The sequence below is a fragment of the Hippopotamus amphibius genome, chromosome 1 (assembly GCF_030028045.1).
Source record: "Hippopotamus amphibius kiboko isolate mHipAmp2 chromosome 1, mHipAmp2.hap2, whole genome shotgun sequence".
Classification (NCBI taxonomy): Eukaryota; Metazoa; Chordata; class Mammalia; order Artiodactyla; family Hippopotamidae; genus Hippopotamus; species Hippopotamus amphibius.
In genome coordinates, this window is record NC_080186.1 from 113,503,707 (window position 1) to 113,527,249 (window position 23,543).

A 23,543-nucleotide genomic window follows, 5' to 3' on the forward strand; every position below is an offset into this window, starting at 1 on the left:
CAAATTATGTACTTATTAGCATAATATATATTTGTATGAATATATGAATATTCTATATTATTGATCCATTTTTTAGTATTAACCCAGTTAAAATGGAATGATCCTTGTTCCTTCCTTTGGATTGTAATTTGAGATGTCTAGATGTCTGCTTCGTTGTTACAGAAGATTAAGATGTGGTCTTACTTTCATGTACTGAGTAATAAAGATTTATACACATGTCAGAAGTACATAAAATAACAACAGTAATAGCACCTACATTTATTGAACACTCATAATCAACCAGATATTATACAAAGTGCTTTGTGTACCTCAGGTTGTTTAATGCTGAGAACAACATTTAAAGTGGCTACTACTATTATCCCCATTTTAAGGAGGAGGAAACTGGCTTAGGGAGATTAAGTAGCTTGCGTAAGCTCTGACAGCTACAGGGATTGGGGGGGAGTGGGGAGTGGTATTTGGCAGAATTCCTACGCAAGCCTGTCTAGACCCCATAGCTTATGTTCTTTGCCAACTAACCACTAGTCCATGCTGCCTCTTTACATATATAAATCCAGTATAATTTTAAGCAAGAAAAGCAGTGTGCTAGATGATCTCCACTTACAGTTTCTGCTGTAAATATCATTATAGTCTTAAAAACTTAACCTAGTATTTCCTAGACCTAGATTTCATGACCTCGTTCACGGATTAATATAATACAGGCTCCTCAGCTTTTATTTTACCATGTAAAGATATTTTTAAAAACAACTACTTTGTATTACTCTTTCACAGAAGAATGCAGGAATGGCATAATCTCAGAATACAGTCCTTTAAATTAAAATTTTAAGCTCTGAAAATGTTTTTAACTCAATGAAGGATATCTTCAGAAACCTGTGATACAATCAGACTTAGTGGTGAAACAATAAAAGCATTTCAGGACAACCGTGCCCTCTATCATCATTACTATTCACCATTATGTTGAGATTCCATTCATTTCTAAGTAAATAAATAATAAGAATGTATTTAGAAGAGATAGAATTGTCATTATCTGCAGAGAATATGATTACCTATGTCAAGAGTGGGCAAGTTTTTTCTATAAGAGAACAGATAGTATTTTAGGTTATACAGGCCATAGAATCTCTGTTGCCACTACTCGACTCTGCCATTCTAGTATAAAAGCAGCCATAGGCAATACCTAAGCAAATGGATGTGGCTGTGTTCCACTAAAACTTTATTTACAAAACAGGCAGCAGGCCACATTTGGCCTGAGGTTTGTAGTTTGCCGACTCCTGGCCTAAATAGAATCAGCTAATAAGAGAGTTCAGTTAAATAGCCAGATTCAAGTTCAACATAGAAAAGCAGTAGATTTCCTATATATGCTAGCAGTAAACAATTAAAAATGTAATTGGAAAAAAAAGATTCCTTTTGCAGCAAAAAGTACTGCCTCCCCCCCCCAAAAAAGGAAGCCCTACCCAAAAATAAACATAATAAGTATGTAAAGCTTTTATAGAGAAAACTTTAAAACTTTACTAAAGGATATTAAAGAATACCTGGATAAGTGAAGAGATAGATATATAATTTTGAAGGTAAAGATTTGGTATTGTTAAAAATATGATACTCTCCCAATATGTAATATATAAATCCATTGAAATCCCAGTCAGAATCTCAATAGGGTTTGATGTGGAAGGATATAGATCCAAGAGAATTGTTTATAAGAACATTAAAGTCAGAGTTCCCCTGTCAGTTATTTGTATACATTTTAAAACAATAATAAAATCAGGAGTAGAAGACTGTATCAGTCAAACAGAAGATATTCTCACTTATAAAGAAATTAATTATAAAGTATATGATAAATGAGAGGACATTAAGATCTGAGCTTTGGTATTCCATAAGCAGCCCCATCCTAACCACTACTACCTCCTTTTAAATTTCTATTCACAGTTACACTTTACACTCATTTCTATCCTATTGTGAATTCATTTCTCTTAAATTTAAGGCTATCTTTAAATCCCTTTAATTAAGAAGGGGCAAATGTTTAGAAGTTCCAGGCAGTTAACCTAAGTAAGTGAAGTGGGTTGACTGTAAGGAAAAACCCATCTAAAAGGGGCAGCAGCTACTCAGCCCTAGCCTATGGCCATAAAGAAACATGAATTCAGTGTTAACATATGCTGTCAGACCTTCCAAAGACTTTCTTATTTTTTAAGCTAGGTCAAAATCTAGATTCCTATATGAAGTCTCCCAGTTTTTAAATGTGTGAAGCTAAATCACATTCTAAACAATTTATTGCTAGCCAAACAAAATATATCTGATGAATGAATTTTGGAGTTACAAATAAATTTTAGCAGGTGAGTGAATTTGCAAGTATAGAATCTGCAATTAATGAGAATCAGTTGTATGTAGAAATAAATCTTAACAAAAGATATATAAGATCTCTATAGAAAAAATTATAAAACATAATTGAGAAACTAGAAAACCTAAAGAGAGAATTTGTGGATAGGGAAGACTTAATATTTAATGATGTCATTTCTTCTCAAATTGATTTATAAATCCAATGCAATCTTAATTAAGATCTCAATAATGTTTTTCCCCCCTATTTTACAATTTGATTTTGAACTTTGTATGGAAGTGCAGAGAGCTCCCTCTTCCCCTTCCCCCCACAAAGAGAAAGCCTAGAAGCTCTTGAAGAATAACAAGTTGGGAAGACTGGCTCTACCAGATTTCAAAACTGATTATAAAGCTACAATAAATAAAGCAGTATGATATTTGCCCAGAGATAGCCAAAGAAACCAGTAGAACATAATACAAAGTCTAGAAACAAACCAGGTATACTTGGTCTCTGTATGAAACTATTAGGTAGTAGAAAAAGAAGAACTTTTTCATAAATATTGCTGGGATAAATTGGCTATATAGAAAAAATTAGATCCCATTCACATCATACACAAAAATTAATTTCATATTAAATACTTAAACATTAAAGAACTGCAAATCTTTTGAAGACAATATAGGAGAATATTTCATGACCTTACCTCATAAGATTGCTAAATTCAGCTACATTAAGATGAAGACCTTCCATTTAATTAAAAGACACTGTAAAGGGTGAAAAGACAAGCCACAGGGTGGGAGAAAATATTTTTATGCAGTCAACAAAAGGTTCATATCCAGAATATAAAAAGAATTACAAAATAATAAGAAAGACAAAAAATTTGAAGATTTTTTGTTTTACCTGGCACTTATATTAGAAATCAGAGAAGTTGTTCAGCTATTTATTAATAACTTTTAAAACAATAAACGTTAATAACCAAAACTTAAAATTTTAGTGAGAAAAGTGGTGGTGTTTTGCATTCTTGCAGATCTCTGTGATATCTGACTTAATAGCAGATAGCTATATTTTCTTACCTGCTTTTGCATTCAGTCTCTTCTGATATCACATTTCATATAGCCCCTAGAACTGCTGATGTATCATTACATATCATATAAGTCAAGTCCCAATCAGGAGAGAGAAATCACATATCAGTAATTTAAATAGGGAAAATTTAATATAAAGAATCGTTAGGTAGGTAAAAGGTAGCTAACTACTAGAAAGAATAAAATAACTCTTAAGGTGTTATAGAATAGTAGCCGCTGATTACCTCCAAACCTGAGGGGAAAGTAAATAAGGACTTCCCCCCCAACCCCGCCTCAAGCAGAGATTCAGACTTGAAGAAAGAGTGGATTGCTGTTAAGAGCATGATACCTGTCACTAGTGGTTAAGAAATAGGCTGGAGAGCACTCCCCACTGAACTACAAGTGCTGTGCCAAAATGCTGCCAGGATGCCTCTATGCTGATCTACTTGAAAATAGAACACCAAAAGAAGACTCCCTACTGCCTCTTCCAGCCTCTCAGTGTCAATCTAGGGCTCTCTATTGGCAGAGTCCAACTCTGAACCAAGGTGAAGTAGAGTTTGCAGTCTGGCTCCAGTACCACAAGGAAGGGCATGTTTAGAGTTAAGAGACAGTAAATTAATAACTCGCACACATACCTACCAGATAAATCATAAATCTTAAAGTCCACCAACACCAACATTGGCAAGATTGTGGCACACAGTGGAAGCTCTCATATACTGTTGGTTTGAGAGTTGATTGGTATAAAACAATCTCATTTCTAAAAGTTTCTGGGGCTTCCTAGGTGGCGCAGTGGTTGAGAATCCGCCTGTCAATGCAGGGGACACGGGTTCGATCCCTGCTCTAGGAAGATCCCGCATGCCGCAGAGCAGCTAAGCCCGTGTGCCACAACTATTGAGCCCATGTGCTGCAACTACTGAAGCCCACGTGCCTAGAGCCCATGCTCTGCAACAAGAGAAGCCACAGCAATGAGGAGCCTGCACACCACAACGAAGAGTAGCCCCCACTCACCGCAACTAAAAAGAAAGCCCACATACAGCAAAGAAGACCCAACACAACCAATAAAATAAATAAATTTATAAAAATAAATAAATAAAATAAAAGTTTCTTATGTACACCCTGTGATCTTATGATTCCACCCCTAGGCTTTTACCGCTGAGATACTTTTGCATATGTGCAGCAGTATCAATGGAAGGGAATTTTTATAGCAACATAGTGTATGGTAATAAAAATTGGGGGACTTCCCTGGCAGTCCATTGGCTAGGACTCCGTGCTTCCACTTCAGGGGGCCGAGGTTCCATCCCTAGTTCGAGAACTAAGATCTTGCAAGCTGTGTGGTGTAGCCAAAAAATAAATTTATAAAGTGAAAACCCTAATTAAAAAAATTTGGAAACCTGTTTTTCTACAGTAAAATGAATTAATTGTGGCATACTGGAAAGAAGATTAATGAATTTCAGTTATGTGCAGTGACATAGATAAATGTTACAAAACATTGAAAGTACAAAGGAAATGTATGTATAATATGAATCCATTTATATAAAGTTGAAATTTGGCAAAAAATAAGCTGTTGTTTATTCCTACCTATATGTTAAAACAAAAGTAAGGAAACAATTATCACAAAAGTCTACCATCCAAGGTACATGGAACTGATTGTGATCTTGAAGGGTCCCACTCAGGTCCTCTGGGGAGCTAGCAGTGTTTTATTTCTTGACCTGGGTTGTATTTACATCCGTATTCACTTTTTAATTATTCGTTTATAATATATATCATATATAATTATATATTATATGCAACTTTTCCATAATGTAAGATGTATTTGGACTTAAACAATTTTCACACTACAGTATTAAGTAAATGAATTTAAGAAGTTGATTCCTCTTGAAAATTGAATTGGCAGCCTAGTAGAACAAATTGTATAATCAACCATAGAGCATTACAGTATTCCCAATTAGGTATAAGCTCTGTAGAGTTCTGTTTACTCCATCCCTTCACCTTTCTTATAGATTTAGTATCCTCAAGAAATTGTCCCTTTCTGACTTCTACTTTCCAGTCTGGATTAAACAGTTCTTCTTTGCTACCATTATACCTGTCTCTACTTCTGTCATAGCATGTAATACACTGCCTTATACTTGATACATGTGCTTTTTGTCAGCAGTTTCTATCTCCCAGACTTTCCGCTCCGAGCACAATGCTTGTCACTTCGTAGGTGGTTGGTTAGCTTGATGCATGGATGGAAATACCATGGAGTGCTATAAAGCTGTGTTTAAGTACAGGCCTAGGTATTCATAGGTGAATCCATGGATATAGTTTAAAGGGTCTGTGGATCGTCTAAGTATATCATCTGTATGATTACCTTATTAACAGTTCTGTGACTCATTTTCAGTGGCTCTGTTATCGTGTTTGTATTTTGACATAAGACAGTATTACTTTATCAAAGGCTAATGAGAAAAGGTTAAAGATGGCTTTAATATATAAATAATTGTATCAGTTGAAGGCACTAATAATTTCGCCATACACTTAAAAAAAAAAATTCACAGTAGTTCAAATGGAGAAAAATGGTGAAATCATTGAATGATAATAGTATTATAGGCTTGATAAATTAACAAGGTATGTATTCAGTATCATGTTTGCACTGCTATTTGTAATTGGTTTCCACAAGATATCATTTATCACTTCAAATCAGTGTTAATGGTGTTTACTATATTTTTGTTTAATTTGCAGATTCTAATTTAAAGTTGTTGAAGAACTATAAAATGTTTTCAGGGGAATCATGCAGGGTAAAAAAATATATGGAGACTTTGATCATCTTCATAGGAAAGCCAAGAGAATTTATAGACTAATGAGGATTTGACAAAGTTGCTGGATACAAATCAGCATATGGGAATCAATAGCATTTCAGTATATCAGAAATAACCAATTAAAATATAATAGAAAAAGGGATATTATTAGCAGTAATAACAAAAGCTATAGGTACCTAGAAAAAAAGTGTATTGAAACCTTTATGGGGAAAATAAAAACTGTTTCAAAAAGACAGAAATCAGGGACTTCCCTGCTGGCATAGTGGTTAAGAATCCTCCTGCCAGTGCAGGGGACATGGGTTCGAGCCCAGGTCCGTGAATATCCCACGTGCCACGGAGCAACTAAGCCTGTGAGCCACAACTACTGAGCCCCCATGCTACAGCTGCTGAAGCCTGAGTGCATAAAGCCTGTGCTCCACAACAAGAGAAGTCTGTGCACCACAACAAAGAGTAGCCCCTGCTTGCTGCAACTAGAGAAAGCCCAAGTGCTGCAACTAGAGAAAGCCTGCATGCAGCAACGAATCAATCAGTAAATTTTTTTAAAAAGTCAAAAATCAGCATATAAATACAGTACTCTTTAGTCAAGTTCCCAATAGACCATTTTAAGAAACTTGTTATACTGATTCTAAAATTCATGTGGAGGAGTCAGTGTCTTAGAGGTAACCAAGACTGTTGATAGAAAGCAAGTAGGACTTAACCTATGAAATATCAAGAATTATTATTTGGCTATAGAATTAAAAGAGTATGGTATTAATACAAGGATAGACAAATAGATATAAGGAACAGAACAGAGAGCCCACAAATGGACCCATACATATATGGGACCTCTGTAAATGGTAGAAGTTGCATTACAGTTCATTGGGGGAAAGATGAACTCTTCAGTAAGTGACTCTGGCACATGGGCTTTCTGTGTGGAAAAAAATGAAGTTAAATGTTAAATGTTTCCCAATACCATACATAAAAATATATTCCAAATGAATTACCTTGATATATAAAAGAAAACTTTAAAATATTAGAAGAAAATATGAATATTTTCATGACTATAAGGGTTAATTTAGAAAGCTCTTAAGACACCAAGAACAGATAATAAAAGTACTTGGAGACTTCCCTGATGGTGCAGTAGTGAAGACTCCATGCTCCCAATGCAGGGGGCGTGGGTTTGATCCCTGGTCGGGGAGCTAGATCCCACATGCATGCCACAAACTAAGAGTTTGCATGCTGTCACTATGGACCTGGCGAACCGCAGCTAAGACCCAGCACAACCAAATAAAATAATAAATACTTTTTAAAAAGAGAAAAGTATTTATAAATTTAATTACCTCAAAATTAAACTTCTACATTATAGAAGACACTATAAAATTAAAGACAAGTGACACACTGGGGAAAACATTTGTTGGCAAATAAAAAAGATAAGTTTTATAAATAGGGATTATTTTAAGAGATACAGAGTAGCAAGTTTTTTAAATTTTTATTTATTTAATTTATTTATTGGCTGCATTGGGTCTTCGTTGCTGCACACGGGCTTTCTCTAGTTGCTGCGAGTGGGGGCTACTCTTCATTTTGGTGCGCAGGCTCCTCATTAGTGGCTTCTCGTTGTGGAGCACAGACCCTAGGCACGTGGGCTTCAGTAGTTGTGGCACATGGGCTCAGTAGTTGTGGCTCACGGGCTCTAGAACACAGGCTCAATAGTTGTGGCACACGGGCTTTAGTTGCTCCGTGGCAGTGGAATCTTCCCAGGGCAGGGCTTGAACCCACGTCCCCTGCATTGGCAGGTGGATTCTTTACCACTGTGCCACCTAGGAAGTCCAAGTAGCAAGTTTTTAGAGATAAAAATCTCTCCATCTAATTTCTGAGCTCCATGATTTGTTGATTAAGCATTGACTACCTCCTCTTTGAGTTGACCCATTATTTGGTCTTCCATTCAGTCGCAAATATTTATTAAGAACCTGCAAGATATAGCACTTTATTCTGATGATATCCCAGTAGTAAGATTTTGATAAAGATAAGATATTCTTGAGTGAGGCACAAGATTATGCTGTTTGGTTCTGTTTTTGTTTTTTGTTTTTGTTTTGGCCATACCGTGTGTCTTATGGGATGTCAATTCCCCAACCAGGGACTGACCCAGGCCCCTGGCAGTGAGAGCTTGGAATCCTAACGACTGGACCACCAAGAAATTCCCTAGTTCTGTTTTTTTTAACTGTGATACCTGCGCACCTCTTCTTGTACTCTTCATCAGCTTTATGCTTTGAAATAATTTGGTAATACCTTGCTATTTTAAAAGCGAGTTGCTAGCATAGGAAGCATCTATTCAACATCCTAGCAATTCTGCAAGTCAGTCAATTCTTTGTTACTTGTAAGTCAGACAACAGAGTTTATATTTAATTATTTTATGTTGTGGTAAAAATTGTATGTTCTGTAGAAATTGAGATTGTGATCAGTAATAGCTGAAATAGAGGTCTAAAATTACAAGGTAAGTAAAATTGCTATTTAGGATTTTGTTTTGCTTTTTTATTTTAGTTGAATTTGTAAACTCAAGAGATGGTTGGATTGTGGAAGTTTGAGAGTTCTCTGTTCATATAAATAAAGAATAAATCTAGCCAAGAATTTTAGAGCTAACAGAAATTATCTAGTAAAAATCATTTTGCAAATGAAGAAATCTAGTTCCCGAAAGAATTCTTAATAAAACCAGAACTAGAACCTCTAGTTTCCCCATCAAGTGCTATTTTTGCTATATTATATGCTAGTTTTATTTATATAATTTCTTAGCAGTTGCTGTTTTTTCAGCATATTTTACTTGAGGACTTCAGTGAATAGCTGTTGGGACTTCATAATGAATAGTTGGGTTTGTTTTTGTTTTTGTTTTGGCGCACGGGCTTAGTTGCTCTGCGGCATGTGGAATCTTCCTGGAGCAGGGATCGAACCCATGTCCTCTGTATTGGCAGGAGGATTCTTAACCCCTTTGCCACCTGGGAAGCCTTGTAGTTGAGTTTGAAAATGATAAAATCCCCGTTGTCATTCATTCATTTACTATTTAGTGAACTCTTTGTAGGTGCTGAAGAAGCAACAATAAATATGTTACAATCTCTGCCAGGAAGAAGCTCTGTAAACAGACATTTACAGATAATTATGACTTGACTTCTGGCTGAATGGCCAGCCATCTATTCCAAAGTGTCCTTTTTTTTATAAAAAAACAGTTACATTTTTGACAAAATATAAGCTGAACCAGCAACAGTGGATGTATTAGAATGGCAGAGCTGACATTAATTAGTATGCCTGTCTCAGTAATACCATGTTATCTGGGCTCTGGAGAGGGGATAAAGTGGTCTTGAGTCATAAGTCGCCCTGGCTTCCAGTATATTAAACTGATAAGAACAGATACTACACTTGATCTTAGCCAAAAGGCCGAGAAGCGATTGGCTTCCAGTATAGATATGTGCTCAAGGAACATATTTCTGAGGACTTCGCTGGTGGCACAGTGGTAAAGAGTCTGCCTGCCAATGCAGGGGATGTGGGTTCCACCCCTGGCCCAGGAAGATCCCACATGCCTCAGAGCAACTAAGCCCGTGGCCACAACTACTGAGCCCGTGCGCTCACTGCATCTACTGAAGCCCGCACACCTAGAGCCCGTGCTCCACAACAAGAGAAGCCATCACAATGAGAAGCCTGTGCACCTCAACAAAGAGTAGCCCCTGCTCGCCACAACTAGAGAAAAGCCCGTGCACTGCAATGAAGACCCAAACACAGCCAAAAAAAAAAAAAAAGAAACACATTTCCTACTTAGATCACCAGGAATCTCATAGATGGAAAAATATGTGCTCACAATCAAAGGTCGCCAAATACATTGGGAAACAGAGCAAATACATTGGGAAACAAAGCACCACAAAGGAGAATCAGATTTAGATCCCCTCACAGTGAACTTCAGATATTAAAATTATCACACGGGGACTTCGTAGGTGGCGCAGTGGTTAAGAATCTGCCTGCCAGTGCAGGGGACACGGGTTCTACCCCTGCCCCAGGAAGATCCCACATGCTGCAGAGCAACTAAGCCCATGAGCCACAACTCTTGAGCCCGTGTGCTGGAACTACTGAAGCCCGAGCACCTAGAGCCTGTGCTCCACAACAGGAGAAGCCACCACAGTGAGGAGCCCACGCATCACAATGAAGAGTAGCCCCCACTTGCCGCAACTAGAGAAAGACTGTGTGCAGCAACAAAGACACAACGCAGCCAATAAATAAATAAATAAAAATAATAAATTAAAATTATCACACAGGGTATATAAGAATTAGAAAGATGTTAAAAAAAGATTAAATGGAATAAAATGAACAGTGGATAAGATATTTGGGCAAGAACCAGTAGGAATTCTAGAAAGGAAAAGCTTAAGCTAGAAAATAGTTCTGAAGAAATTAGAATGCAGCAGTAGAGAGAAGGAAGTAGGAAAATGAAGATTAGAATGAGAGGCCTAATTAACATCAAATTAGAATCCAGGAGGAGAGAACTTTTAAGTTCTTTTGGAGAGGTAGTGGCCGAGAATGCTCTGAAAGTGATGAAACAAAAGAAAACATGAGTCTTCAAACATAGGAATCACAACATATAAGCAGGATAAATAAAAAAAGAAATTTACACCTAGTCATTCATTGTAATGAAATTACAAAACAAAAATTTTAAAAGCAACCAAAGAGTTCACACCTAGTAGGATAACTGTAATTTAAAAACAAAACAAAACCAGAAAATAACAAGTGCTAGAGAGGATGGTGCAAACTTCTGCATTTCTGTAGGAATGTAAAATGCTGCAGCAGCTATGGAAAAAGTTTGATGGTTCTTCAAAATGTTAAACATAGAATTGCTATATGATCCAGCAATTCTACTCCTGGGTATATACAAAAAAAGAAATGAAAGCAGGAAGTTGAATGGATGTTTATATACCCTGTTCATAACAGTGCTATTTACAATACCCAAAAGAAGGAACCAGCCGAATTTTCAGATGGACAGATAAACAAAATATGGTATATACATAAAGCTAAATATCATTCAACCTTAAAAAGGAAAGAATTACGACACATGCTACAACATAGATGAATCTTGAAGACATGCTAAGTGAAATAAACCAATCACAGAAGCACAACTATTGTATGATTCTGCTTATAAGAAGTAGCTACAGTTGTAAAATTCATAGAAACAGAAGGTAGAATTTTGATTGTAGGGAAATAGGGAGATATTGTTTAATGGATATAGCGTTTCAGTTTTGTAGGATGAAGAGTTTTGGAGATGGTTGCACAACAGTGAATGTACATAACATTACTGAGCTATACACTTACAGATGGTTAAGATGGTAAATTTTATGTGTATTTTACCACAATTTTTAAAGAAAGGAATGAAGTTCTGATAATATGCTACACATGGATGAAGCTTGAAAACATGCTGACATAAACTAGACACAAAAGGACAAATACTGTATGATTCCATTTGTAGAAAATGTCTAGAATAGGCAAATCCATAGAGTCAGAAAGTGGATTAGAAGTTGTGGGGAGCTGGAGGGAAGGAGTAATAGGGAGTTAATTGTTTAATGGGTACAGAGTTTCTTTTTAAGGCAATGAAAATTTTTGCAAATAAATGGGGGTGGAGGTTGTACAACCTTGTGGATATATAACTAATGCCACTGAGTTGTACCTTTAAAAATGGTTAAAATGGCAAATTTTATGTTATTGTTTTATGACAGTTAACAAAAAAAGTAAAGGACAGAGCAGTCAGGGAAAAGACAGAAAGTCAGATCACAAGCACAAAGGACTACAGTTAGTCTGACAGCAGACTTCTTAACTGCAACAGTGGACCTAGAAGGCAGTTATGAAAACTATTTTTATAGCATTGAAAGAAAATAGCTCTCAACAGGGATTTGCATACAAAGCAAAACTGCTTTTAAGAGCTAGACAAACCATATAAAGATATTGCCAGAGAAACAAAAACTGAGAACAATTTACCATCAACAAACTTCTGAATCACTTACTCTGGGAAGTTAGCAGTAAGAGGGATGGTGTATCATATTAGCAATAAAATGTGAAATATCTAAGAATAACCTTAACAGGAAATGTATGAGACCTTTATGAATAAATTGTATTTGGGAATGTTGAATATAAATCCATTAATGCTTTGCTTCAGTGAAGAATAATGTATTAATAATTCGTAGATATTAATTGGAAAAATAATGCTTCATTTAAATTAATGCGTTATCCTAATATAATTCAAATTTAAAATGCCAAAGTATCTCATCTTTTGGAACTTAACATTACTTTAAATTTACTCCAGGAAAATAAGCAAATGAGGGACTTCCTCGTGGTGCAGTGATTAAGAATCCGCCTGCCAGTGCAGGGGACAAGGGTTCAATCCCTGGTCTGGGAAGATCCCACATGCTGAGAAGCAGCTAAGCCCTTGTGCCACAGCTACTGAGCCTGTGCTCTAGAGCCCATGAGCCACAACTGTTGAGCCCATGTGCCGCAACTACTGAAGCCCACACGCCTAGAACCCGTGCTTTGCAACAAGGGGCCACCGCAATGAGAAGGACACGCACCACAACGAAGAGTAGCTCCCACTCACAGCAACTAGAGAAAGCCCGTGTGCAGCAATGAAGACCCAATGCAGCCAATTAATTAATTAATTAATTTTGAAAAATAACCATATGAGAATATAAGAAGTATAATTGTAATGAGGGAAGATAAACTACAGTTTTGAAGATAATACAGTATAGTGTAAAAATGGATCAATTGCACAGAATTTACAGCCTAGAAAAAGATTAATAATTAAATATACTCTAGAGAAAGCACAGTAAATGAGTGAGGAAAAGAGAAATTATGATATAAAGACAGTTAATAGGAAATCTGTTTAGGTTAGAGTTTAACTTTACATTTTATACCCCAGTGGACTTTAAATGAAATATATACAACTAAACGTTAAAAAGAAATGTTAGGGCACACCTATTTTCCGTTAATTAAATTAACAAATAAACCAAAACAGAGGAGAAAAAAAAGAAATGTTAGTCATAAAAAGAAATGTTAGGACTTCCTAGGTGGCGCAGTGGGTAAGAATCTGCCTGCCAATGCAGAGGACACGGGTTCAATCCCTGCCCCAGGAGGATACCACATGCCACAGAGCAACTAAGCCCGTGTGCCACAACTACTGAGCCTGTGCTCTAGAGCCCGTGAGCCACAACTATTGAGCCCATGTGCCGCAACTACTGAAGCCCACACGCCTAGAACCCGTGCTTTGCAACAAGGGGCCACCGCAATGAGAAGGACACGCACCACAACGAAGAGTAGCCCCCACTCGCTGCAACTAGAGAAAGCCCATGTGCAGCAAAGAAGACCCAACACAGCCAATTAAATAAATAAGTAAATAAATAAATTTATAAAAAAAAAAAAAAGAAATGTTAGTCATGAAAAAAAAGATTAAATAAGTTATAATGTAAAAAAAATCTCTGGTAAGAGAACTTTCTACACTTAAAAACTGGCAGTAGACCAACATTCAAGGAAGATTTAATACCTCTCCTCAAACTATTTTAAAAAATTGAAGAAGAGGGAACATATCCTAACTTACTTTACAAGGCCAAGGTTACCCTGATATTAAAACCAGACAAAGACAACACAAGAAAAGAAAATTATAGGCCAGTATCTCATGAACATAGATGCAAAAATTCTCAACAAAATATTAGCAAGCCAACCCCAAAATAGACCCACACACCTCTAGTCTACTAATCTTCGACAAAGGAGGCAAGCATATACAATGGAGAAAAGACAGTCTCTTTAGCAAGTGGTGTTGGGAAAGCTGGACATCCACATGTGAATCAATGAAATTAGAACACTTCCTCACACCTTACACAAAAATAAACTAAAAATGACTTAAAAACTTAAATATGAGACATGACACCATGAAACTAGAAGAGAACATAGGCAAAACATTTTCTGACATAAATCATAGCAATGATTTCTTAGGTCAGTACCCCAAGACAAAAGAAAAAAAAGCATAAGTAAATAAGTGGGACCTAATTAAAGGTTTTGCACAGTAAAAGTAAACAAAATGAAATGACAACCTATGGACTGGGAGAAAATAATTGCAAACAGTGCCACTGACAAGGGCTTATTTTCCAAAATATACAAATAGCTCATACAGCTTAATATCAAAAAAACAAACAACCCAATCAAAAAATGGGCAGAAGACCTAAACAGACTTTTCTCCAAAGAAGACATCCAGATGCTCAACATCACCAGTAGAGAAATGCAGATCAAAACTGCAATGAGGAGTCATCTCACACCAGTCAGAATGGCCATCATCAAAAAGTCTACAGATAATAAATACTGGAAAGGGTGTGGAGAAAAGGGAACCCTCCTACAGTGTTGGTGGAACTGTAAATTGGTGTAGTTGCTATGGAGAACAGTATGGAAGTTCCTTAAAAAAACTAAAAATAGAGTTACCATATGATCCAGCGATCCCACTTTTGGCATATACCTAGAGAAGATGAAAACTGATTCAAAAAGATACATGTTTCCCAGCATTCATAGCAGCATTGTTTACAGTAGCCAAGACATGGAAGCAGCCAAAGTGTCCATCGACAGATGAATGGATAATGCAGATGTGGTATATTATATTATGGTATGTTATATTATATTTATATGTGTATATATAATGAAATATTACTCTGCCATAAAAATGAAATAATGCTATTTACAACAACATGGATGGACCTAGAGATTATCATACTAAGTAAAGTTAGAGAAAAACAAATATGTATCACTTATATATGCAGTCTTTAAAAATGATACAGATGAACTTATTTACAAAACGAAAACAGACTCACAGACATAGAGAACAAACATGGTTACCAAAGGGGAAAAGGGGGTGGGTAAATTAGGAGCTTGAGATTAACAGATATACACTACTGGGACTTCCCTGGCAGTCCCGTTGTTAAGACTTCACCTTCCAATGCAGGAGTGCAGGTTTGATCCCTAGTCAGAGAGCTAAGATCCCACATGCCTTGTGTCCAAAAAACCAAAATATAAAACAGAAGAAGTATTGCAACAAATTCAATAAAGACTTAAACAAACAAAAACAGGGACCTCCCTGGTGGCACAGTGGTTAAGAATCTGCCTGCCAGTGCAGGGGACACAGCTTCCATCCCTGGTCCAGGAAGATCCCACATGCCAAGGAGCAGCTAAGCCCATGTGCCACAACTACTGAAGCCTGTGCACCTACAGCCCATGTTCTGCAACAAGAGAAGCTGCCACAATGAGGAGTCTGCACACTGCAACAAAGACCCAGTGAAGCCAATAAATAAATTAATTAATTAAAAAAAAGAATTATACACTACTATATATAAAATAAGTAAACAACAATGTGCTACTGTATAGCACAGGACTATATTCAATACCTTGTAGTAACCTGTAATGGAAAAGAATAGGAAAAAGAATATATATGTGTATAACCGAAATCACTTTGCTGTACACCAGAGATTAACACAACGTGTTATAAGTCAACTATACTTAAAAAAGAAAAAGAAAAATATATTTGCAAGCCAAATCATAAAAGGATCATACACCATGATCCAGTGTGATATATTCCAAGGATGTAGGGGTGGTTCAACATCTGTAAATCAGCATGATACATCACATTAACAAACAGAAGGATTAAAAAACATATGATCATCTTGATAGAGGCAGAAAAAGCATTTGACAAAATTCAACACCCAGTTATGATAAAAACTCTCAATAAAGGGAGTACAGAAGGAACATTCCTCAACATAGTATAGGCAGTATATGACACACCCACAACTAACATAATATTCAATGATGAAGAATTGAAAGCTGTCCTTCTAAGAATAGGAACAAGGCAATGATATATACTCTTGTCATTCAACATAGTATTGGAAATTCTAGCCAGAACAATTAGGCAGGAGAAAGAAATAAAAGGCAGAAGAAGTATAACTGTCACTATTTGCAGATGACATGATTTTATGTATAAAAATCCTAAAGACTCCACCAAAAACCTACTAGAATCAATAAACAAATATAGTAAAGTTTCAGAATATGAAATTAATGTACAAAAATCAGTTTTATTTGTATGTTAATGAGTTAGCAGAAAGAGAAATTATGAAAACAAAACAGTCCCATTTACAATAGCAACAAAAAATAACGCAATACCTAGAATAAATTTAACAAAGGGACTGAAAGAACTGTACACTGAAAACTCTTAAGACATTGTTGAAAGAAGCTGAAATAGACACAAACAAATGGAAAGATATTCCACGCATATGGATTGAAAGAACATTGTCAAAATGTTCATATAACCTAAAGCAATCTACAGATTCAGTGCAATCCCAATCAAAATCTAAAGGATGCTTTTCACCAAAATAGAACAAAAGTTCTAAAATATATGGAACCACAAAAGACCCTGAGTAGCCAAAGTAATCCTGAGAAAAAACAACAAAGCTGTAGATATCACACACTGTGATATCAAATGATATTACAAAGCCATAGTAACCAAAACAGCATGGCATTGACAGAAAAACAGATACATTGATCAGTGGAACAAAATTGAAAGCCCAGAGGTAAACCTATGCATTTATGCACAACTAATGTACAAAAAAGGAGCAAAGAACATATGATGGAGAAGGATAGTCTCTTCAGTAAATGGAGATGGGAAGAACAAGACTGCAACATACAAAAAAAAACAAAACTATGCCACTGTTTCATGGCATACACAAAAATTAACTCAAAATGGATTAAGAGAAAGCCTGCTCACAGCAAGGAAGACCCAACACAGCTGATTGATAGATAGATAGATAGATAGATAGATAGATAGATAGATAGATAGATAGATAGGTAAAAGACTTGATGTAAGACCTGAAACCATAAAACTCTCAGAAGAAAACCTAGGCTGTACATCGTTTGACATCAGTCTTAGAATTATCTTTGTGGATATGTCTCCTCAGGCAAGGAAAACAAAAGGAAAAATAAACAAATGGGACTACATCAAACTAAAGAGTTGCTGCACAGCAAAAGAAACTGTCAATAAAACAAAAAGCCTACTGAATGGGAGAAATATTTTCAAATCAAATATCTGATAAGAAACTCATACAGCTCAACAATAAAAAACCCAATAACTTGTTTAAAAAATGAGCAGAGGAGCTGAACAGACATTTTTCTAGAGAAGATATACGAATGACCAACAGGCACATGAAAAGATGTACAACATCACTAATAATTAGGGGAATGCAAATCAAAACCACAGTGAGCTATCACCGCACGCCCATTAGAATGGGCAGGTGTTAGGATGTGATAAAAATGGAAGCCTCATACACTGCTGGTGGGAGTGTAAATCTGCACAGCCACTATGGAAGACAGTATGGAGATTCCTCAAAAAATTAAGAATAGAACCACCATTTGGTCCAGATATCCCACTTCTGAGTATTTATCTAAAGAATACGAAAATACTAATTCCAAAAGATGCATGCACCCGTATGTTCATCGCAGCATTATTTACGATATCCAAGATAGGAAAACAACCTAAGTGCCCATCGATGGATGAATGGATAAAGAAGATGTGAGATATATATAGATATGTATACCTATATATCTATATATATACACACACACACAATGGAATACCACTCAACCATTAAAAAAAAAAAAAAAAAGATGGAATCTTGCCATTTGTGACAACACGGATGGACCTTGACAGTATTATGCTATGTGAAGTAACTCAGGTGAAGAAAGACGTACCTTATGTTTTCACTTGTGGAGTATATTTTAAAAATTAAAAATAAATGAATAAACCAAACACACACATCGATACTTCGATACAGAGGACCGAATGGTGGTTACCAGCATGGAAGGGTGGTGGAGGGAGCGTGAAATGCATGAGGGAGTCAACCGTATGGTGACAGATAGAAACAAACTTTTGATCATGAGCATGCATGAGTGTATAATCATGAGTGTATACAGAAGTAGAAACATAATGTACTCATGAAACTTATGAACCAGTATTATCTCAACAAATTTTTTACAAGTTCAATATGTCATCCATAGCCTGATCTATGTTACTGATAAAAAGTGTTGAATAAGAGTTTTTAAGATTTTAGCCTTAGGCACCAGAAAAAAATGTTTTAAAATAAACATGAAAAATAAACAAACAAACATGAGAAGACGTTTGGAAAATAATTTGGTTGACAGCTTTGTTTTCAGATTTCTAGTTTGAGGTGTAAGTTAACATTTTTATATATCTGTCTCACTTTTTCTTTATTCTCAGGGATCCATCTGTCTCTAAGTCTATAGAACGAATCTTTAAAATCTGGGAAGATAGAAATGTATACCCAGAAGAAATGATTATGGCATTAAGAGAAGCTTTGAGTAAGTATTTTTTCTCTCCTAAAAGAAAGATTGGGTCATTGTTCAGTGCTTAAAATTATATATATTTTATAGATCTGGTCCTTTTGCTTAATAATGAAAAATAAAGCTTTGGATCTGGCCCTGATTGTTGAAAATTAAATAATTGTAAAAATCTATTTGCATTAAAATTTAAGAAGAATTGGTTTGGGGACGGTTGAATTTTGTTTTTATTGACCAAAGAAAGTCAAGCATATTAAGTGAAGATGACCATCTAATTATTTTCCTGCATTTGCTTTACTTTAATAGAGTGCTTTAAACTGTTCATCTTTTGTGTTTAATAATTATTGCCCTGTCCTCTTACTTATGGAAGAATTTTTGGACAGGGTTTCAGTTTTCATTAAGTTATTTGATATTAAACATATATTGGCATTCTTCAGTCTCTATTTTGGTTTAGATTTGCAGTAAGTTGTGTACTGGTGCTTTTTAAATTACTTAGTTCCTGTGTATTAGATACATGTAATTAAGTCATTGAATAGAAGTTGGTGATATCTGATACCATGACCATAATTTGACTAGAAGTTTAAAAATAGCATCTTCTAAGAAGCTGTTAAATTCTTCATTTGAATGTGTTACCCAGTGTTTTTAAGCTTCCTACCCTATTCTCCTCAAAATTAGTTATTTGATTGATGTAGAAATCATGCTTATTTGACAGCTTCTTAGATCTGGTGGGTGTTTTTATCTTTTTATAAAAATGAAAGAAAAGGAAAGAAAGAAACAACACAGTCTCGGATTGCCTTTGTTCATGCTACAACTTTGACACTGAAGTGGACAGACAGAACAGCTTCCCATAACGCCAGATTGCAAAAACTGAAATGTTTTCCAGGTACCACTTTCAAAACTCAGAAGCAGCTGAAAGAAAATCTGAACAAACAACCGAATAAGCAGTGGAAGAAATCACAAAGTAAGGAACAAAATCTCAACTAATATAAATTACCTCCTCTTTTTGGAGCAGAAGAAAATTTAGACCATTTGACATCGTACCTGGCATAAACCATGGGCAAGCCTGTGTTTTCCAGGCCTGGGAGGCTCCCAGTGACTTAACAGTAAACAAGCCATCATGGAGTTACTTCTTTAAAAAAATAAAAATAAAACTACCTTTAAACAAAGGAAATGCAGAAAAAGGGTTTAAACGAGTGAAGATTCAAGAGTAGTTGGGGGAGTGAAAGAAGAAAAAAATACATGATAGTGCCCAGGCTAACTTTCAGGTTCAAAGATATATGACGTTAGAGACAGCTGCCGTTAAACAACAGAGCTGAAGAGGAGACTAGGCATTAAGAAGCATTTCTGTGGGAGCCTTGAAATCCTTCAGATTTGGGGATATACTCTACCAGATTAGACATGGGCCTCAAATCCTGGCCAGAAGCTCATTCTCTAACAGGAGCTCCTGCTGTGTTTATCATGTTTACCCAGCATGAGATCAAGGGAGTGGAAAACTGCATGTGATAGGCTGCTGTGGGCCAAACTGAGGAATTTTGAGAAAGACTTGAAGGTGTGGAGGGAACAAGGTAAAAGACAGTGAGAATTGGGAGGTGAAACGACACTTGGGATGGTTTTGCTCCAGCAAGCATGTGATATTCATCATGATTAAGGGAGTCCTCTCACATCCTTTTGGTCATAAGTTGCATGCTTAGGAACAACAAGAGTCATCATTTCAGCCAAAGTTCAACCACAATGGTATTGTACTTAGAACTTTCCCTGCCTATTTTTGCTATGAATTGAGTCAGCAGAAAAACAAATCCAAAACTATATACATAGAAATAGAGTTGATGCTTGTAAGTAAATTTTCTTCAGCCAGTGCTCAGGATTAATTGGATGTCCTGCTCCTGAACACTCTTAATTTGAGGTGTTAAGATCCTCTTACACTCAGTCAGACTAGGGAAAAAGGTACTTCATGTATCTCAGTATCTCCAAATCAATAATTCTAGGACTTCAGACTTACAGGGTATGTTGGAGGTAAGTAGGTTAGACCTATCTAAATAGTGTATTTTTATATTGACCATGCTTGGGAGTGTTCAAATTTCATATTCCACTATGTATGCTAAGAATTATACTATGATTTAAATGTGCATGTCTGACATATATTCAAAGAGTACACCCTTAACTATAAAGCTGGAAATTTTCCTGAATATTAGTCAACATTTTGTGTCTATATTCTTAAATGACCTTTTGTTTAATTCCAACAGCATCCACGAATCCAAAAGCTGCTCTCAAGTCTAAGATAGTTGCTGAATTTCGAGTAAGTTACAGAATATGTTCAACATGCCAAAGTATTATTCACCCCTTTTGTGTTATAGTTTTCTGTATAGTCCATCTTGTAAGGTTTATTTTTATTCAATTATACATCGATTATATTTTAAACCTGTTCAAACTGTCTAAACTTGAGTTTTATCTGTATCTCTAAAGGAAGAAATAACCTTCTTCTAAAATATCCACTACCAGCTGAATTCTGTGTTGAATCCCAACAAGGGGTTCATCTTTCTATGAAACTGTATTAAATTAAAATTGGCTTAAAGTTAACATAATAAGACTTTATCTAATTAAAATTTAAAGAAGATATAAGTGGACCTTTGTTTCAATCTTAACTCTGTATCTATAAATTAGCTTTGAATAACTAAGGTAAAGGATCTTTTGAAGTATGTAACTGAAAATATGGTTTTGACAGGAGAATTGATGTTCATATCCCTGATTGTGAGGAAATACAAGAGGTTTTTGCCTCTTGTGGCTTTGTTAGATTTTAGTCATGTTTTATTTCAGTGTGGAAAGGTAGGATAAGTGGATAATTTTGTAAATGAAATATGACCCTGGTCTGTGTTCAGTCTCAGGCCCTCATTGAAGAGCTGTTGCTGTACAAGCGCTCAGAAGATCAGATAGAATTGAAAGAAAAACAGCTGTCAACTATGAGGGTGGATGTGTGCAGCACAGAAACTCTCAAATGCTTAAAAGGTAATACCTCCATCCTTTTAAATGGAATAAGTCAGATTTTCTTTGGCAGGTATGTCATGTTCAAGTGATCAGACTGACTTCTTCCATAAAGAGAACCTCAGATTATAGAGAACGGTTGTGGTACCTCTTTCCCAGGTGGTGATTTCATGCATAGCAATTTCATAAGTAAATTCCTAGCCTTCAAATTGTACACCTTAACCTTAAACAATGTTATATGCTAATTATATCTCAATAAAGCTGGAGAAAAAAATAAAACATTTTTAAAATAAGTAACTTCTGTCCTTTCCCCACTTCTGGTCCTTTCTTGATGTATTGAATTATGATAGGGGTATTTCACATGAGTGATTAACTGGTTTGGGTACGTTCTTCAATAAGGTCACTGTAGGGAATTCCCCAGTGGTCCAGTGATTAGGACATGGCACTTTCACTGCTCTGGGCCTGGGTTCGATCCCTGGTCAGGGAACGAAGATCCTGCAAGCCACACAGCCTAGCCAAAAAAATAATAATAGTAAATAAATAAGGTCACTGTGATGCCTCATAAAATCTAGTGACTTGCTCTCTTTTCCTTACATTGTAAATTATAAATAATAATCATTAATTTATTAGAATGTAAATCTCACGAAAGTAGAAATTATCCTTATTTGTTCTTGCTCTATCCTAGTGCCCAGAGCAATACATGGTACGTAAGGCATTTGGTAAATATTTTTGAAATAATGAGTTTTGGTGCCTATTCATTTTGGTACCTATTTTGTTCTTGTACCATGCTTTAAATTTAACATATGTTATCTAATTTAATCCTCACAACAACCCAGAAGCATGTTAAAAATCTCCATCTTGTACATGAGAAATCTGAGGCTTCATAAGAAGATAAGAAGCTTACCCAAGTTACACAGCTGATAAAATGCAGAGCTTAAATTTATATCCATACCTAAGGCCATATTCCAGCATCACTGGGAAAAAAGTACTTAAGAGAATAAGTAACAGTTTGTAATGTCAGTGTTGTTGAAAAATAATTCATGGTACTCTTCTAATATCAAATTATCAAGGGATCTTCTTCAGATAGGAAAGACGAGTTTTTAAGCATGATACGGAAGTCACTTTATCTTTGCTTTTCTGAATCTCTGTTTTCTCATGTAAGAGATATATCTTATTACAGTCTATAGTGTAAAAATTAATGGTATAAGTGTACAGAATTGAGCCTTATTCCAGTATTCCTAAGTAGCAGTGTGACATCAAATTTGTGAATGAAAGCAATCAACAAACTTTCATTTAGTTGAACTTTCTTTTCTTTACCTTAATTACAAGTGCCTTCGTGATACACTCTTGCTTCACTCTAGCAGGATCACATGAATCATTTAAATAATCGTGATTTTTGTGATTTAGAGAAGCTTCTTTAAGGTGCAAAGTATGAGAATAAGAATATTACAGAATACTTCCTCTTGTTATTTTAGATAAGACAGGTGGGAAGAAATTCTCCAAAGAATTTGAAGAGGCAAGTGCCAAGCTGGAGGAATTTGTGAATGGACTAGATAAGCAGGTGAAAAATGGGCCTTCTCTAACAGAAGCACTGGAAAATGCTGGAATTTTCTATGAAGCACAGTACAAAGAAGTAAAAGTGGTGGCCAATGTAAGTAATGATTAAAGCTGTCTTATATCAGTTGCTTACTGTATATCTGTGACTGTTTGTATGTGTTATCTAATTCTATTAGGGTAAGCATTATTACCTCCAGTTCACAGATGAAGAAATTACTTTTGAAGAGGGTTGGTAACCTTGTACAAGGTAGTAATAGAGCTAGCAAGTGACAGTGTCTGAGTTTCGACCTAGGTCTTTTCTGATGCTAAAGCTCGTGAATACCCTGACCATTAAACTTTGCATTTCAGTGGGAGGGTGCCAAATTACTGTTACAGGATATAAAATTGGGCAGAAGTATATGTGTGTGTGTGTATATATATATTTTTAAATCTAGAAAACTAGATGGAAACATTGTTACTGAATTTCATCAACTCAGTTAACTT

The 23,543-nt window shown here is 35.8% G+C and overlaps 1 protein-coding gene and 1 pseudogene across 3 annotated transcripts in view; one reads left to right on the forward strand and one right to left on the reverse strand.

Moving 5' to 3' along the window:
* The window catches only part of RPRD2 (regulation of nuclear pre-mRNA domain containing 2), an 86,166-nt gene that overhangs the window by 37,044 nt on the left and 25,579 nt on the right, over nt 1-23,543 (forward strand). For all 3 annotated transcript variants that reach the window (XM_057722144.1, XM_057722153.1, XM_057722161.1), the window contains exons 3-7: nt 18,445-18,545; nt 19,408-19,485; nt 20,768-20,820; nt 21,401-21,527; nt 22,979-23,154. In XM_057722144.1, coding sequence (XP_057578127.1) covers nt 18,445-18,545; nt 19,408-19,485; nt 20,768-20,820; nt 21,401-21,527; nt 22,979-23,154 — 535 coding nt within the window. The remainder of the gene's footprint in view (nt 1-18,444; nt 18,546-19,407; nt 19,486-20,767; nt 20,821-21,400; nt 21,528-22,978; nt 23,155-23,543) is intronic.
* Nucleotides 9,473-9,569, reverse strand: LOC130842163 (U2 spliceosomal RNA; annotated as a pseudogene).